This window comes from Neovison vison, chromosome 13 (genome assembly GCF_020171115.1).
Source record: "Neovison vison isolate M4711 chromosome 13, ASM_NN_V1, whole genome shotgun sequence".
NCBI lineage: Eukaryota > Metazoa > Chordata > Mammalia > Carnivora > Mustelidae > Neogale > Neogale vison.
The window spans coordinates 66,227,284-66,243,682 of NC_058103.1; the positions used below are offsets into that span (position 1 = coordinate 66,227,284).

Here is a 16,399-nt window from a genome sequence, read left to right on the forward strand (position 1 = left end):
GGGAGAATTCTTGGTGAGGTAATGATCCTTAAGGTAATTCTGATCACTTTTCAAAAGCCAACTTTATAAGCATATGTAATGAAAAATAATGTTAATTACAAAACATACTTGCTGAACTAAGTAATCAAAAACATCTCGTGCTGTTTAACTTGGTAGTGGCTGTGTATAATGCCTAGAACAGGAGACATTCAATAAATAATTGAATAAATGTAACAGTTTTAAGAAAAAAATTCAGAATTGGTCTTTCTGCATAAAATAGTGAATGTAGGATTTTTTACCATGTCCCAGGATTAGATCTTGGAGTAATAAAAGCAGCGTAGAATAATAGTGACTAACAGTTTTATTGCTTAAATGGTCAAACTACAATAGTTTTTCCTGCAGTCCTTTTTTTAATATGTGCTTTCCCTCAATGCCAAATGCTTATAAGTATAAATAGTAAATAAAAATTTACCAACTTGGCTTTTTTTTAAGTATATGGATGACTTTCAGTGTATAAGCCAAATATATCAATACACATATAAAATTAAGGATATAAGTAGAAAAATACCAGGCAATCCTCCTATCTTGTTCAGTGTGATATTTCCATTATGTTATTAGGAAAATACACTACATAAGAAACTTCAGACCTAATTCCCTTCCATTTCACTCATAATTACAACTTTTTAGAATGTAAGTAACAAATATGGTTGATTAGTTTTAAGACAACATCTGTGGGGCAAAATAACATTTGAACTGAGTTAACTCGAAGTTTCGTTTTCCTTATATATTTAATGCAGAATGATTAGAGAAGGAATGTTGCTTTTGTTCTGAATATTCTTTTATTGAGCTATGGAATTTGCGTTTCTATACATTTAATATGCCTTTTGGGATTCTTAAGATTTGGATGCACAGTATCTCCTCTTTCCTGAGTTTCTAAGGGTCATGATTATGAAGCCTAGGCAGAGTGTTTAACAATTCTAAATAGTTGTTAAAAGGTAGTAGCTTTAAATGAATGCTTATGTGCTTAAAACAGCTGTTGGCATTTTTAATATAGTAGTTTTGTATCTGATCCTATTATGCTATATAGTATTTTGGTATTATGAGAAAATGACTTATACATTCTGTCCTCTTACACTTTTTCTTTCAGTTGTCAAAATGTCACCATTATTGCTGGGATTCCAAGAAATCTCTACAAATGCCTCTGATAACATCAGAAACAATTGGTTCTAATCCTGTGAACTCTCTTGTGAAGAAAGCATGTGACTCCTTTGGTTTAGAGGCCATATCTTTCAGGTCATCCAAAGGTGCCCAAGCCACACCAACAGAGAAGATGGTGATACCTACAATGAAAATATTTTTAAGTGAATTAAAGCCAAGTTCCAGCTTATATATAAAATCAGATGTAAATATTTTTTCATGAGTTAGTAAATAGTTGTAGCGAAAACTCTTCAGTAATGTCTGAAGAACTAAATCTCCTTCACCAAATGGTTAGGTAGGTTTTAACGTCATTATAATGAGAATAACTAAACAGTTGAATCAAAACAAGAAGCTCTGCCATCAGTATAAATTAGCACATTAACAGATAAATCACACGATCACTGACAAATATTTGGTAAGCTGATATCTTAAAAAAAAAACAACAACACTAAGACACTTAGTGAAATGAAAAACTTCCTGAGATTAGCATGAGAATGGGCTGCTTGCCATCATCTCTCCAATTAATAATTTTACTGGAGTCCAAGCCAATGTGACAGCATGAAAGAATGACACAAAATTTGGGATATATAAATGGAAGTTTTCTAAGGTTTTCTAAGGCTGTTGCATTGCCAAGGATGGCGACTCTGAATATGAATACTGAAAATTTTCTTGCATTTTGATGTGTATGTTACATTGGCAAACTGACCTGTAGTCAGAAATTTGACCAAAGCACAGATCTGGTGATAAAAACAGCCTAAAGAGCAAGGTCTGGGAACTGGAATAATTTCTTCTAGTTAGGCATTGAGCATAACGTCTGCATTCCCTTGTACTACTAGAAGGCTTTTACTCTGACCACATTTTGCTAGGGTGATTACTACATTAGTTTGATTGACCTCAATCCCAAGTACAGTATTTGTTCACCATCCTTCTTCTGGGTGAAATTCCCTATAATGTTCTGAGAGTTTTTGAAAAATTTGCTCTTCTAAGACTTATCCCCCTTCTAGTATTCAGTACCAAGAGTTGTGAATACTTAACATACAAATAGATCAGCGTTAGTATATGTAAAAGCTCCTTGAAACTATTTATTACCCCTGGTTAATACACCTCTGGCAAAAAAAAAGAAAAAAAGTAAAACAAAATTCTCCCCTCAGGTTTCCTCACTTGTAGATTAAATTCAAGCTCAAATTGGTTAGCTTGGACACAATGTATAATTACAGCTTGGGAAAAAAAAAGTTATGACCTAGCCCTGAAGGTCTACCCTGCATTCTGGGTTTTGTTAACTTCGTAAGGTTGACTTCACTATCACTAAAGGATAATTTTCATGAAAATGGTTTGGCCCAACCTCCTGACGTTCAACTAATTACATAGGGAAAATATATCTCAATTAATCCAGTTCACTTAATTTAGCCTGAATCCAAGCCTATTAACCATAAGTTATTTCAGTAAGCTACATTTTTAAACATTTATGAGAGAGAGTGCATGCGCGCACATGCGCAAGTCGGGAGAAGGACAGAGGGAGAGGAACCTTCAAGCAGACTCCCCATGGAGTGCCAAGCCCCATGTGGGGCTTGATCCCACAACGTGAGATCATGACCTGACACGAAAGCAGGAGTTGCAAGCTCAGTAGACTGAGCCACCCAGGTGCCCCTGTAAGCTACATTTTTTTTTTAAGATTTTATTTATTTATTTGACAGAGATCACAAGTAGACAGAGAGGCAAGCAGAGAGAGAGGAGGAAGCAGGCCCCCTGCTGAGCAGGGAGCCCGATGCGGGACTCGATCCCAGGACCCTGGGATCATGACCTGAGCCGAAGGCAGCGGCTTAACCTACTGAGCCACCCAGGCGCCCTGTAAGCTACATTTTTAAAGAGGATGATAGCAAACATGACTTTTGATCTGGGTTAGATGTGTAATGTACATGATGTATAAAATAAACCAGATATATAAAAATAAACCAATGTATAGATTAAATTCCATGGATCAGTTCTCCACCCACTAAAAAACAGTATTCCATCAATATATAAGTACATTAATGTGCTAATATATCAAAGGAAAAAGATTAATTTATTAGAAGTTAAATAGGGAAAAAGATGTATGTAAGACTATAGAAAAATGCAAGGCTGCTAATTCCCCTCTCTCAAATTAGCGTTTTTGTTTTTTAAGTATTATTGGACTCTAATCACTCAGTTTTATCCCAGGAAAGGAGATGCCAGCGTTTTGTTGCCCTATTTGATCTCAACAACACATTATGCTAATGTTTTCAGGAATGAGGGGCCTTTGCCAAGTAATATTAAGGTTGGGGTTAAGGGAGAAAGAAGGCCTTTTCATACCCTTTTACAACATCAGAGTGTGTTTTTATTATCTCAAGAAGAAAAAGACACTAAAAAGGAAGTTTAGATGGAATAGAATTAAAGTCTACTGCTGACCTTATCTTAGAAAACTCAGGCCAGACTCAAAACTACTGAAAAAAAAAAAAAAAGATAAAACATCAAATGGATTCATGGTAAATTATAAACGGTGATTTTGCAGGCACATATTTCAAGTTTGAGCCAAACAGCCCCTGTAACATGTTTCCTTTGACATGGTTCTCCTGGGCATTCTCCCAAACAATACAGAGCTTAGGAGTATGGACTCAGTCCACTGCCTGGGTTTGAATACTGGCCTCACCACTTGCTAGCTGTGTGGTTTCAAGGGAATTTGTTTCCTTATCCGTAGAATGAGATTCATCTGGCTGGTTTGACTGTTAAATCAGTTAATACTGGGTAAAGCTCTTAGAACGGTGACTGCCATAATGTAGGTGTTTGTTCTATAAAATAAATGGTTAAGTTTATATTTACAAAATTCACTGAATGCCTCAGGTCCCCACCCAGAAGAAGGACAAGAACCTTACCTGCATCGTGTGCAGCAGCAGCAGGGCCTCGAACATCATCATAGGACTGGCCGTCTGTGACAATTACCAGGAAGTTCTTGTTGGGGCTGTCCCTCACAGGACCAAACACATTCCTAACAGTGAAGGAGATGGCTTCACCAGTAGCTGTCCCACCACTCATGTAGCGAATGTTTCTGATAACAGCTAGGATATTCTCTTTGGTGCTATAATCAGTGAAACTGAACTCTGTGCGCTGATCGTATGTGAACTGTACAGCAGCTATTTTGGCACCAATGTCTGAGATTTCAAAAGTCTTGGCTATGTTGGAAACAAACTCAAGCATGAGGCGAAAATTACTGTCTCCAACACTGCTGGAGCCATCAATTAGAAAGGCAATGTTCACCGAGTTGTAACAGGTCTTGCTGCACATCATTTGCTCATGAGTGCAGAGCTTCTGTACCAGAGGCTTTACATATTTCGTGGTGCCAAACCAGTTAGGCATGTGGTAAGAGAAGAAGCCATTATTCCGACAGACAGCCTAAATGAGGGAGACATAAAAGGAATCCAAAGTTGTTTCTTAAAAATTATGGAAACATTAAAACAGTTGTAAAAAACATTGTCTTGACCATTCAAAGTGAATTCAGATAAGGGCCAGTTGGCACTGTGGCTCGAGGCCCAAAATTAAATCATGACCATAACAGAAGACACCCTCACCTCCATACCTTGTCAACAAATGCCACATCCTGAACCATGCCCAGTTCTTCAGGGATAGGCTTGGCCACAGAAACTATAAATACATTGACACCGAACTCTCTGGCCACGATGCCTGCTTCCTCAATGTCATCAGAAGGCCAGCCATCGATAAATACCACCACCACTTTGGGGATCCCTTTTCTTACTCCAGTGTCTGCTGTGAAGAATTTCTGGGCGGTATGCTTCAGGGCTTTTCCTAGGTTTGAAAAAGAAGCAGACTGGAGCAGCACCACTGCTCAAATGACATTTCTGTTTCCCTGTACCAACTTGATGCCACCAAAGCTCAAGATTTTAACTTACATACAACTTGTCTATAATCTATAATAGATGGGAAAGTTTAATCATCCATTGGGCTTATTTACTTTGTCTTCACAACCCACGTTACTTCCCCCATCACCTCCCAAAGCCTCATGTTTCCTTACTGTACATAAGTCACCGGTCAGAAACAAAACTGACTCACTCCTATAATTCTGCTGTCTAGCCCCTTACTGACTAGTACCACTAAAGACTGAGAACAAGAAATATTCCTTTAAAGTGTCTGTAGTGCTACTCCAGTTCTTTCTGCCCCATCTCCACTTGTTAAATCATCTGCTGATCTTTGCTTCTTTTTAACACACTGAAGAGTGGCTAGCTGTCCAATCCAATATAAGAATAATAAAGCACAAAAGTTTTGTGTTTTATTTACTTATTTTTAAAATTCATTTGACACAGAGAGAGAGAGAGAGAGAGATCACAAGTAGGCAGTGAGGCAGGCAGAGAGAGAGGGGGAAGCAGGATCCCCGCAGAGCAGAGAGCCGGATGTGGGGGTCGATTCCAGGACCCTGGGATCATGACCCGAGCTGAAGGCAGAGGCTTAACCCACTGAGCCACCCAGGTGCCCCCTTTTTTGTGTTTGTTTTTTTTTTTTTTTAAAAGATTATTTATTTATTTAACAGACAAAGATCAGAAGTAGGCAGAGAGAGGAGGAAGCAGGCTCCCCACGGAGCAGAGAGCCCGATGCAGGGCTCAATCCCAGGACCCTGGGATCATGACCTGAGCTGAAGGCAGAGGCTTTAACCCACTGAGCCACCCAGGCGCCCCTCTCTCTTGCGTTTTAAACAAGCACTATTACTTAGTCCTTTGACATATTTTCCATTACAAATTGAGTATCTTAGATGATCAAGTACCTAGCCAAGATTTCAGTGTCAGGAGGAAAAGTCTCACATCTGCTTCTATAAAACAGCCTAAAACTGTTTTAATGTCCAACCACTCATAACCCTCTCTTGTGTTGCATCCCAGGTGCCAAAGTCTACTTACCTGTATTGGAATTACCCCCTCTGAAACCTACTTCCTTTATGGCAAACAAAACATCTTTGGCTGATGTAAAGTTTTTCAAGTAAAATTCTATTTTGGGATGTTCACTAAGGGGAAAAAATGAAAAAAAAAAATGTTACCTAGGGAGAACTGGGAAGGTAAAACAAGCAATATTATATACCTTAAAAAAGGTCTTTAAATTGGACAATGCCTAAGTTTCTTGCTCAATCCCATAGTACATAGTCAGTTAAGGAATTGCATCCTTACTTGACTTTTAAGGCATCTTGCAGAATTGTAACAAAAACCATTGCTATCTTGAGGGTTTATTTTATTCTGGGTAATATGCTATATACATGTAACATGTATCAGCTCATTTCATCATAACTCTACAAGGTAGAAACGATTATCCCTATTATATAAATGATGAAACTGAGGCTCAGAACATTTAGGTAACTTGCCCAACAAAACACAGCTGCACTTGAAATTCAGGTTTGTCTGGCACCAGAGTTCATGCCTAACCTATATAGTGCCCCTGAAACCAGGCCTGGCTCAGAGCACTGGACTTCATGGAAATCTGCAGAGTTGGGCAGTACAGAGTTGGAAGGTGGCTGGGTGTGAGGTTAGGTCTGTTCCAGTGGGAGACCCTGGAAGCACTTAACAGAGTGGGTCTATTAAATACTCCAGTTTTTGGTCAGAAGAGGCAATTTCAAGGACACTGGGACCAACATTTTAAAAATGAGAAGGTATGCGAAAAAAAATGTGAAGGATTACAATATGGAATTTTTGTTATAATAAATGATATTGACATTACCAATCTTAATGTATACTATAGGATTTGGGATTTTCCATATTTAATAGTAGATGGATTTCAGCTCACTTTTTTTAAAAAAGATTTTATTTATTTATTTGACAGAGAGAGATCACAAGTAGGCAGAGAGGCAGGCAGAGAGAGGAGGAAACAGGCTCCCTGCCAAGCAGAAAGCCTGATGTGGGACTTCATCCCATGACCCTGAGATCATGACCTGAGCCAAAGGCAAAGGCTTAAAACCCACTGAGCCACAGGTGCCCCAGGTCACTTTTTTCTGCTTTTTTCCCCCCCATTTTTTCAGCTCACTTTTTACCACTACTCTGTGTTCATTAGAGACCATGGTGAATAAAAACAGTTAAAAGCACCATTTTTTGTGTTTAGTTTTTGTGTAAGTCAGTATTTAGGTATAAAATGTTAAGATCCTAGTATTATCAATCATCATTAAGTCAAGAGTTTTGAGACATAAATATAGCACTGGTCGTATTTCTGTATATCTGGTGAAATGCTGGGTCACAAAATCAGATATTATGGATTGATAATATTTTCATTTTAATGGCCACTTTTCAAATATCCAAATTGTGATTTATGAGATTTAGTCTTGTTTTTGCATCCTTAATGATATATTCTGTTATTTTGCTTAAATATAAACTCTCGACATGGTTTATTCTGATGTTCTTCCTAAAGTAGAAAAACTATAGCCAAGGAGTTTACAGAGAAGCTAATTCTTTGTTTGAGTCTAAAGACAGTGTAGCTTTCATCTTGAAGAAGATTTGGATAGAAATCACAAAAAAAAAAAAAATTAAGAAGAAAAGTACTGAGGGGAATTTGCCCCCAGCGATGTTAAAGGGTACAGTAAAGCTATAGTAATCAAAGCATTGTGGAAAAGATGTGGAATTAGCTTATAGATCAAAGAAACTGACTTGCCTAAATTTGTATATAAAATTGATATTTCAAATCAATGGAATAAGAAGCTCATTTGCTTAAAGGCATGGGACAAATAGTTAAATTATGTAGAAAACAAAGTTAAATTCTCATACAAAAAAAACCTATCTAAATTAAGAACCAGTTGTAAAAAAATAAATAACATAAGAATGAAATAGAATATATTATTTGTAGTACTGGTGCTACCTTCTTACTCACTACTGGTAATGGTTTAAACTGGATCAACTTTCTAGAAAGCAACTGAACTTTGTATAAGAAGCCTTAAAAATGTCAGAACTCTTTAACCCAATTTCACTTTCAGGAATCTAGTCTACTGAAGTAATCAAAGATGGCACAGGATGACATAAGGATGTTAATGATAATGTAATGTGTAACAGTGAAAATGGTTAAATAATCATGCAAAGGAACACTGCAGAACTTTTTTTTCCTTTTGAGAGTGAGTGTGTAAGTGGGGGTAGGTGGATGGAGGAGGGGGTAGAGGGAGAGAATCTTAAGCAGACTCCACAGCCAGCACAGAGCCCACAAAGGGCTAGATCTCACAATCCTGAGATCATGACCTGAGCCCCAATTGAGTATCAGATGGTTAACCAACTGAGCTGCCCAGGCATCCCAAAACATTTTTTGAAGAGTAATTGTGGTCTGGTAAAATGCTTAAAATATTAAGGGATGAAAAAACAGGACATAAGACATTTTTATAGTTGGAGCTTTTGAAAAAGCAACATGCACATGTAGGAGGGGTGGGGGGGGGTAGGCAAAATGGGTGAAGAAGAGTGGGAGTTGCAGGCTTCCAGTTATGAAAAGAGTAAGTCAGGAGAATAAAAGCTACAGCACAAGGAATGTAGTCAGTGGCATTTTAATAGCATCCTACGGAGACAGATGGTAGCTACACTTACAGTAAGCACAGTGTAACATAAAAGATGTTGAATCACTATGTTGCACACCTGAAACTAATGTTAACATTGTGTGTCAACTATACTTCAGTTATACACACATGCGCATGCGCGTATAAACAAATTTTCTTAAAATACTGAAAGGTAGGTGCCTGGGTGGCTCACTCAGTTCAACGTTTGCCTTTGGCTTAGGTCATGGTTCCTGGGATGGATCTCTGCTCAGTGGGGAATCTGCTTCTCCTTCTCCCTCTGCCATCCCCTCAGCTCACATTTTTTCTAATAAATAAAATCTTAAAAAAAAATAAAGGATACAAAACATTTTATGGTGATTATCTCTGAGGGGCATACTTGGGAAACTGGTTTTCTTGGTGCTTTATATGTTTTTGAAGCTTTCTATAGTGACCATATTATAATCCTAAAAGCCATAGATCTTATTTTTAAATGAGCAAAACTAAAAAGATGGAGTTCAGATCTCCGAGGAACTATGGAAAATGTTTAAAAGAATGACAGAGTAGGGAGGAAGAATAAACCTATCACTTTTTCCTTCAGCAAAGAGGAACTGGGAATTGAGCAGAGCATACGTGCAGATGTAATTTGTTATGAGCAACAAAACCCTTTAGTTTACCTTCTGGTCCTCAAATAGTATATTATTCTCAATCATTTTATTCCAAAAAGGAAGCACTTAGACCTACCTAGTCTCTTAGCAGTCCTAAATCCTGTATTTACAGTTTGGAAATCAGATTGTCTACAACTCAATATGTTTACATTGAACCAAAATGCATGTATCCATTAAAAGGATTCATCTTTTATCATCAAATCTCCACATTTTAACAAGATTGGTACCTGGCTTGAACAAGGCCCACGTGTGGTCCCTCTGTTCCAATTCCCAACATTAGAGCCACTTTGCCAACAAAATTCTTCTGTAGATTAAATCGGCGCTGCCCAATATTAAAACTTCCATCAATCAGAAATGCAATGTCTGCTTTACAGTCTGTGAATACCCAAACAAGTCTTTCTGTTAGCAGTTTCAAGAGGAGGGATGGAGGGAGGGAGGGACAGTGAATGTTACTTTCCCAAACGAATATCTGGACTCTTACCTTTATTGCCAGTTTTCTTCTCAGGTGTTTTTTTCAGTCGTTTCCCTGAAACAAAGGAAGCACTTGGCATTAGTAAAAGGAAGACATTTTCATAGCAAGAAGCCCACATGGGGAAAAGCTCCTAACAAGAAGTGTCAATATTAAAAATACTTGTTTTTAAAAAATAAATTTCCTTAAAAAATTAATTTTCTCATGGTTTTCAGGACGGGAAAACAATGCCACAGCAAAGAAACAAGTCAGAACTGTTGTAGGCCTATATATTTAATATGCCGCTAATTCAGGAGTTGATCTCTCAAACCTACAGTGGAGGCAGGACTGGAAACTAAAGAGCTAGATTCTAATGTTATTAATTTCTTCGATTTTAGAATTGCCACAGTCTTGGGGTGCCTGGGTTGCTCAGTCAGTTAAGCATCTGCCTTTGGCTCGGGTCATGATCTTGGGGTCCTGGGATCGAGTCCCACTTCAGGTTCCCTGCTAAGTGGGGAACCTACTTCTCCCTCTGCCTCTCCCCCAACTGTGCACTCTCTCTCTTTCTCTCTCTCTCTCTTTCTCAAATAAATAAAACCTTCAAAAAAAAATACTGCCAAAGTCTGAAGAAATTATATCCCTGGCTGTTTGTTAAAAATTGGACCTACACTAATTCTTTTTGCATGTGCCAAATGAAACTAGTACTTTTACTTTGTCCGGTTTCTAGGCATGGGTTTATCAAATCAGAAATAGTAGGACTTCAAGAGAACATTTGGTAGCAGACTTTGTAATTGAAAATAGGATAGGAATTTAAAATATCAAATTAAATGTTTCTTTATGTAACATACCAGTAAACACATTTTTTTAAAAAATTTTTAAAGGTTTACCTATTTGAGGGCACCTGGGTGGATCTGTCAGTTATACATCTGCCTTTGGCTCAGGTCATGATCTCGGGGTTCTGGGAATGAGCCCTGTGCTGAGCTCTCTGCTCAGCAGGGGGAAACTCTGCCACTATCCCTGCTCATGCCCTCTCTCTTTCAAATAAATAAATTTTTTTTTTTTAATTTTAAGGTTTGAGGAAGAGAGTGACCATGAGCAGGGGGAGAGGGAGAGGAAAAAGCAGATTCCCTGCTGAGCACAAAGCCCACTGTGGGGCTCATTCCCAGGACCCTGAGCTTATAACCAGAGCCGAGGTCAGAAGCTTAACCGACTGAGCTATGAGGCACCCCTGTTTTGTGTTTAGTATCATTTTCCTTTAAAAGGAAAGCTATCAACAACACATTTATTTTGAATTTCCAAATGCTGTGTCAGGCGACTGGGAGATAGCTTCTGTATTTCATACCTGTAGGTGGACGTGCTGTGGACACTGCTTGTCCTGTAGCTTCCTGGGTACCACTTTTTCCTTCTGTTAAAATAAAGAGAAGACTATTTTTTCCCCTTCCTTCTTTACCACCAAAGCATAATGGATCTAATTTAGGGGCCTACAGGGTGATATATGTAATTGAGTGATGGCAACTGTAGGAGTACTTGTTTCATGCTAGTTTGACCAAAATGGGTTTTTAGCTATTAAATCATAGTTTAAAAGAATCACCAAAAATGAATTCATATTCATTTTCACTCACTAGTGTTACTTGGTAAATGTCAGGGCATTCTGATTGCAGACGATGCAAGTTTCTTTTTTTTTTTTTTTTAAAGATTTTATTTATTTATTTGACAGACAGAGTAGGGAGAGAGGCAGGCAGAGAGAGACGGAGAAGCAGGCTCCCTGCTGAGAGAAGCCGGCTCCCTGCTGAGCAGAGAGCCTGATGTGGGGCTCGATCCCAGGACCCTGGGATCATGACCTGAGCCGAAGGCAGAGGCTTTAACCCACTGAGCCACCCAGGCGCCCCTGCAAGTTTCTTTTTCTTCTTTCCCTCTCTCTCTCTTTTTTTTCAAAATAGGCTCTATACCCAGTATGGAGCCCAACATGGGGCTTGAACTTAAGACCCTAAGGTCAGGACCCTGAGGTCAGGACCCAAGCTGAAATCAAGAGTCAGATGCTTATTTGACTGAGCCACCCGGACACTACAGACAATGCAAGCTTCTAACTGCTGTCTTCTAACAGCAAGATTATTCTTCCCCCGTTCAGCCAGGGTTAGCTTGAGTGGATCTTTGCGTGTCCAGTCCCCTGACTCTAACCCAGTGCTGACTCCTCCAAGTCTTGATTGCAGGTTTTTCCATCAGAGTCAAAGAGATTAGATAAAGAAAAGCAGAAAACTTTTTTTTTGGGGGGGGGATAAAGCAATATTTGTACAAAAGTAAGAATAATGTAATTGTACCTACTTGTCACTGTGAAAGAAGCAGACCATCTGGAAAGTGTTTGAGACTGAATGCCATTGGCAGCTACTGAGGAATAGTTTTCTCGACCTGGTAGGCTATATATTCGCACAGGTCCCCCTGAGTTGCTGATGACTCCCCTGTAACACAGAAAAGCAGCTGATATTCTACGCACACTTTTTTAGGGGTATCTGGCTGACTTCTAGTGCCATGTTACATCTATTGTTCTGACTAATCAAGAAAATAGTTCATGGGGAAGATACATAAGGATGCTGCCAGTCTTTTGAAAAACTTGCTGACACAGGTATAAAATAGGCCTGGGAGAAATAGTTTTGTGCTGTCATACTTCTTAAATGTTGACAGGAACATACCTGTGGGATCCCGTTTCCTACAGCTCAGAGATTCAGAGTTAACAGAACCAAATAATTTTCTTAGTTTTCTAAGGTGCTTTATATGTCCTTGGACTTCATTAAAAAAAAAAAAAAAAGTCTTGCAGGATAGCAGAGTGGGTGGTGATTATGGGCTCTGGAGGCAGCCTGGACTTTCAGTTCTAGCTTGGGCACTTTCTAACAGTGGCAAGATGGTTGGAAACTCTGCATTCAGTTTCCTCATCTATAAATGGAATGAAATTGTCTCTACTCCTACAGTTGTAGATGTCATGGAAATTAAAACAATGTCTAGCACACAGCAAAAATTCACTAATATATTACATGATTAGGCATGCTCTAAAATCATAGGGATCTAGCTATCAAGAAATAATACAATTTGCCTTTAGTCAGAAAGCTTCCTTTGCGTAGCTGGCGCTTCAAGGATATTCATGAAAACCTTCAAAATGTACCCATCTTCTGTGGTCAATATTGACACCAAAAGAAAGAAGGTGGGGGTGTCCATTTGGCTAAAGAGGGAAAGGATGTTATCACACTTGGATTCCTCTTCCCTTGCATGTGTCAGCTTACCTGTGGACAGCTGCACCACATATGCTTGATACAGACGCATACACTATGTTCCCAAACACGGAGAATTCCTCAAGAGCGCAGCCCCCTGGGCAAAGGACATCTGCTTTCTCTTTCCTGATGTCCAGGCCTCGGGTAAAGCATGTGATAGCAATGGGAACTGAAAAAAAAGGAAGGGAATATGATGATGACATTATTAATTCATTCTAGAAAAATAAAAATCTCAATTACAATGATAACTATGGACAGAGCTACCTGAGGTAAAGATATTAAATCTGGGCTGAGCCTTGAGGAACATTTTCTTTCTTTCTTTTTTTTTTTTAAGTAGCCTCCACACCCAGCGTGCAGCCCAGTGTAGGGCCTGAACTCACAATCCTGAGTTAAAGCCCTGAGCTGAGATCAAGAGTCCCACCCTTAACCAGCTAAACCACCCAGGCACCCCAATGAGAAGCATTTTCATAGACACATGCACAAACCTCTCTAGGTCCCATCCTTTGCTTCAAGGATCAGTCATACCAGTTTTTCTCCAAATGCAGTGCCTTAAAATTGTATCTTAATTTAAGGAAGCCAGTAAATAGATGTTTCCCTTCACAGAATGTCATTTAGCTCAATCACTCATATTACAGATGCAGAAATTAAAGTGATGGGGTTAATTTGCCCTAGGTCACACTGCCCAACTCTTGCAGGACAGGAAACAGGGAATTTAGTCTCTATGAAATGAAGCATTTTTATCTGAATGGAACCTGCTTATTCCTGCTCCAAATCAGTCCCAAGAGATTTATCAGGCATTGAATGCATTTTTAGAAAACAGCATTAATACTCTCAATTTTTACATACCAACCTAAACTAATAAGGAATTGAAGTTCTTACTACAAAAGACATTAGGTAGACAGTTCTTACTACAAAAGACATTAGGCAGACATTGGCAGCATGTAACAATGTAAAATAGTATGTTAACTCATCAATTTACAATAAATACTGAGACTAATGTTATTAAATTCTATTCTTCAAACATAAGCAAGTGTGGTTATCCAAAACTTTTTGAAACAGACGTTAATTAAAAAAAAAACAAAAAAGCACATTCTTTTTTCAAGACAGGTAATACTGTCCGGTCATGCCCATTTGAGTAGCCTGCCTCTACCAACGACCCTTTTCTACAAGCTGTGTTGAGCTGCACCCTCAACTGTACTTGCCTTTGGAAGGGAAGGCAGAATGCCAGGTACAATGCTGATTCCTCAGCTCTGAAACACTCTAGATTGCTGGGGAAGTTAAAATCTTTACCAAAAACAGTAGAATCATACCCGTGAGTCTTATACATGTGATCAAACAGCCTTAACCCTTCCTCTCACTTTCCATGTCATCAGAGGCTCTGCCTTTAGCTGCTTGAAAGAGGGAGGGTGGGGAGGTGGGGGGGGGCGGGAGGGGGTGCTGAAAACAGCCCAGTGCAATGCTTACTCTCATTTCTCCTTTCAAGGAGAACAGGATAGATTTAGTAAAAGAGTTTGCCTTTTATATTATAGAAAACACACACGCCCATACTCAGACTTTTACATGTGGAACAAACTGTTTTTAGACCTCTCCAATATGAAACAGGCCTACAAATAGGGGTTACTCCTAGAAACCAGGGGTTCCAGCAAGGTGGGACAAGGATGTAAGCATCTCTCTCTGTCTCTGTCAGCTCTGACAGTGTGAAGTCGGGTCTGGGAGGCTTCTCCCTGTCCTCAAACGCCGGGGACAACCTGAAACTAGGTGACCCTCGGTGGGACTCAACGAATACTCCCCTGCCTTGACTTTTCCATGCCGAAGCTCGGCTTGCCAGGTGCCTCCCGCGGTGTGAGTGTGGGTTCGGGGACGCTTGCTTCTCCGCGCCTTGGGAAGAGCGTCCCCATCGACACCAGGGGCCCCCTCGCGTGGGAGAAACGGGTAAGCCGGAGCAGATCCGTTGTGGGTAGGTATGCGTGTGCGCCAGGCAGCCGCTGCAGCCTTGGCGCCCTCCAGCTTTGGTCCCTGGGGCCAAGGTCTAGGGGCTCGGTCTGAGCGCGCTTCTTCTACCTGCCGGCCCCCAACCCCTCCCACCGCCTGGACCGAGCCCTGCTTCCCCGACAGGGGAACCCGCAACTCACCCGCTCCCTCGCTGCCCGCAGGCTCCGGCAGCAGCAGCAGACATACACCTGCGAAGAAAGGACAGCGCGAGGGCTGGCTCCAGCCTCCACCCCGCTTGGTGCGACGGGAAGGAGGTGGGGAGGAGCGCGTACCCACCGAGGCAGAGAACGGGGATCCAGGCTGCGGACATGGTAGTCGAGGGGCTGCTCGGACCTGGGAGACAGGGAGAATGCGAGGGAGGCTCCCGGGAACGGAGGCCCCCACTTCCCCACCACGCTACGCCCGCCACCCCTTGGGAGATCTCGCACCCCTCGGAAACCCAGGGGCGCTGGAGAGGAGGGAGGTGACCTAAGAGGCCGCTGTCCCGGAGCTAGCGCCTCTCTATCTGGAGGCGACGCTCTGGCTGCAAATCGAGCCAAACCCTGCATCGATGTGCAATCCCGGCCGGGCAGAGGGGGTGCGATATCAAGACAGAAAGAAACTGGGAATGACAAAGGAGAAACTCGGACAGGCGGGGGTCAGGGACCCGCACGCCCGCCGCCCGACGCCCAGGGCTCCGCACCTGAGTCGGAACCGCCCGGCTGCGCCTGAGTGCGGAAAGCGCGGCTCGCTTCGCCGCTATAAAGGCCGGGCCGCGCGCATGAGCACTGTGCGGGGGGCGCGCGAGGAGGGGGCTGGGAGCCTGTCCCGCGGGGCTGGGCGGTGGCCGTCCAGCTCCGCCCTCGCCCGCTTGCGGTCTCGGGTTGAGTCCCGCGCCAAGGCGCCTCCCCCCCGCAGCGCGGACCTCTGCCACCTGGACGCCGCGTCCGTCCCTGGGGGAGGCGCGAAGGCCGGAGTCAGAGTGTCGAGGCCCCCCGGGGGCCCGGCGTCAGGGGTGTCGGAGCGACTGTAGAACGGCGGCGGGACCCGTGCCTGGGGACTAGCGGGGTGAGCCCGGGGTGCACGGCGCCGGCCGCGCAGGCTTCACTGCGCTCCGGGCCGGGCGGCTGCCCGACGTGCGCGGCCGGCCTCGCTCGAGCTGGGGAAGGACGGTCCCCGCGCACAGTTCCCGACGGCGGAGCTGCGGCCCTCGCGGGGAACCTGGCGCTGCTTCGGTCGAGGGGGCGCAGGGCCGCTTGTCCGCCCAGAGGCCTTGCGCCCCCGGAGAGCTACCAGCTCCACGCGGCCTCAGAACCAAACTTTACAACTTCGTGCTCTCGTGGAAATGGAGTTCCTACTTGTAAATTAAAAGCAA

At 42.0% G+C, this 16,399-nt stretch overlaps 1 protein-coding gene across 1 annotated transcript; it reads right to left on the reverse strand.

Annotated features, from left to right (window-relative positions):
• Positions 1–322: 322 nt before the first annotated feature.
• On the reverse strand, positions 323–15,774 carry COCH (cochlin). Its single transcript, XM_044231210.1, has 12 exons — positions 15,728–15,774; positions 15,322–15,378; positions 15,186–15,233; positions 13,066–13,222; positions 12,116–12,249; positions 11,136–11,198; positions 9,827–9,871; positions 9,573–9,720; positions 6,093–6,196; positions 4,766–4,992; positions 4,065–4,581; positions 323–1,319 (listed from the first exon to the last, which is right to left on the reverse strand). The coding sequence occupies exons 2-12, from the start codon at positions 15,353–15,355 to the stop codon at positions 1,144–1,146; spliced, it is 1,653 nt and encodes a 550-aa protein (XP_044087145.1). The 5' UTR covers positions 15,356–15,378; positions 15,728–15,774; the 3' UTR covers positions 323–1,143.
• Positions 15,775–16,399: the final 625 nt, after the last annotated feature.

Bases quoted from the DNA above. Each gene is read 5' to 3' on its own strand.
- COCH (XM_044231210.1), bottom strand. From the start codon at position 15,355: ATGTCCGCAGCCTGGATCCCCGTTCTCTGCCTCG. The intron at 11,199-12,115 runs GTAGGTACAATT...TTATTTTAACAG, and splicing joins TGCTTCTTTCACAGTGACAA to AAGGAAAAAGTGGTACCCAG. The intron at 9,721-9,826 runs GTAAGAGTCCAG...GGGTATTCACAG, and splicing joins GAAGAAAACTGGCAATAAAG to ACTGTAAAGCAGACATTGCA.